Genomic DNA, 1,441 nt, shown 5'->3' on the forward strand with positions numbered 1-1,441 from the left:
AGGTTTTGTTGTTTTTGTGTGTTTTGTTGGACTGTTTGAGCGTTGTTTGTTGTTCGTATGTGATTTGTGTTGTTTTTTGCTGTTTGTATGTTATTTGTGTGTTTTCATGTTGTTGCTGCTGCTGTAGTTGTTGTGTGTTTTGTTGTTGTTGCTGGCTGGTTGGCAATTAAATAATAAATTAATAATAACAAAGAATAAATAAACAGCAGAACAACACTTAAACAAGAAGACACAAGAAATATTAGATGGAATATTTCTAAAATCTAAATAAGGATTTACTTGTGGAAAATTTTAGTGAAAAATCGTCAAAAGTATCAACATTTCAGCGTAATCATCGTCGTAATTAACGCAAATATTGCCTTAATCAGCATAATCATTACAATAATCACAAACACCATCATCCTAACTAGCTTGGAAATCGCATAACCTAAGAATAAACTGAGATGGCATGGAAATTCAACTCCATTAAATTAATTTCATTCTGTATCTTCTCGCTACTAAAATACCAGGGCCTATTTTCTCAAAGCACCGAGAAGTACAGCAGCGATACGTGCTCCGTTTGCCTGAACAACTTCTACAAGGACGTCAGGCAGAGCTCATGGAAACTGGATAAATTATACGAAGAGATGGGATACAATGTGAACAGTTTCATATCGGCTTTCAACAAAAACAAGACTGAAATACTTAGTATTGCATTTTTTATTCTTCAAACTTTGATTTTTCATTAAAAATGATTTTCTATATCTGCCCGGTATAACCAGCTGGGGGTGGGTGATTGTCCCAATTTAAATTATGGTTGGTGAATTATTTATTCTAATATAATCTATTTACTTGAAAGACAATTGCTTATCGATGACGTTGACGGGCTGATCATTTGTTATTATGTATGTAAGTATTGAAAATTTTAACCAATTAAAACATCCAACATCCAAAGTCTCTGTCGTTTTGATTAATCGCTGTTTATAATAATAATAATAATGTGTGTGTGTGTGCGTGCGTGTGTGTGCGTGCGTGTGTGTGCGTGTGTGTGTGTGTGTGAGTGCGTTTAGGAAGAGTGTAATACTTTTGATCTTTAATCAGCACAACCATTTACACCCAAGCAGCCTTTACACGGCCATGCAATAATTACTTTTAAAAATATGCCAGTCGGACCCATGTTATTATTTATTATAGATAAAAATAATAATTTCAATGTAGTTATTACGTCTACAATTATTTCTAAGAAATTTTCACGGAGGCGAAAATGGAAATAAAGGCGCCAGGATATATGGGAAGAACAGGAGTTCCTGGAGATACGGGATCAACTGGAAATACGGGATGGACAGGAAAAACTGGTCAACCAGGTATGACAGGATCACCTGGATTGACAGGTTTTCCGGGATTTCCGGGAGATCCTGGATTACTGGGATATACTGGATTACCGGGAAATACAGGTTATCTT

General features: G+C 35.4%; 1 protein-coding gene across 1 annotated transcript in view; it reads left to right on the forward strand.

Annotated features, from left to right (window-relative positions):
• Positions 1-1,267: 1,267 nt before the first annotated feature.
• HELRODRAFT_62422 (hypothetical protein) overlaps positions 1,268-1,441 on the forward strand; it is a gene marked incomplete at both ends in the record, with an annotated part of 1,985 nt that continues 1,811 nt past the window's right edge. Inside the window, one exon of the mRNA XM_009011627.1 lies at positions 1,268-1,433. Within this exon, the coding sequence (XP_009009875.1) occupies positions 1,268-1,433 (166 nt within the window). The remainder of the gene's footprint in view (positions 1,434-1,441) is intronic.

This window comes from Helobdella robusta, assembly GCF_000326865.2.
Source record: "Helobdella robusta unplaced genomic scaffold HELROscaffold_1, whole genome shotgun sequence".
Lineage (NCBI taxonomy): Eukaryota > Metazoa > Annelida > Clitellata > Rhynchobdellida > Glossiphoniidae > Helobdella > Helobdella robusta.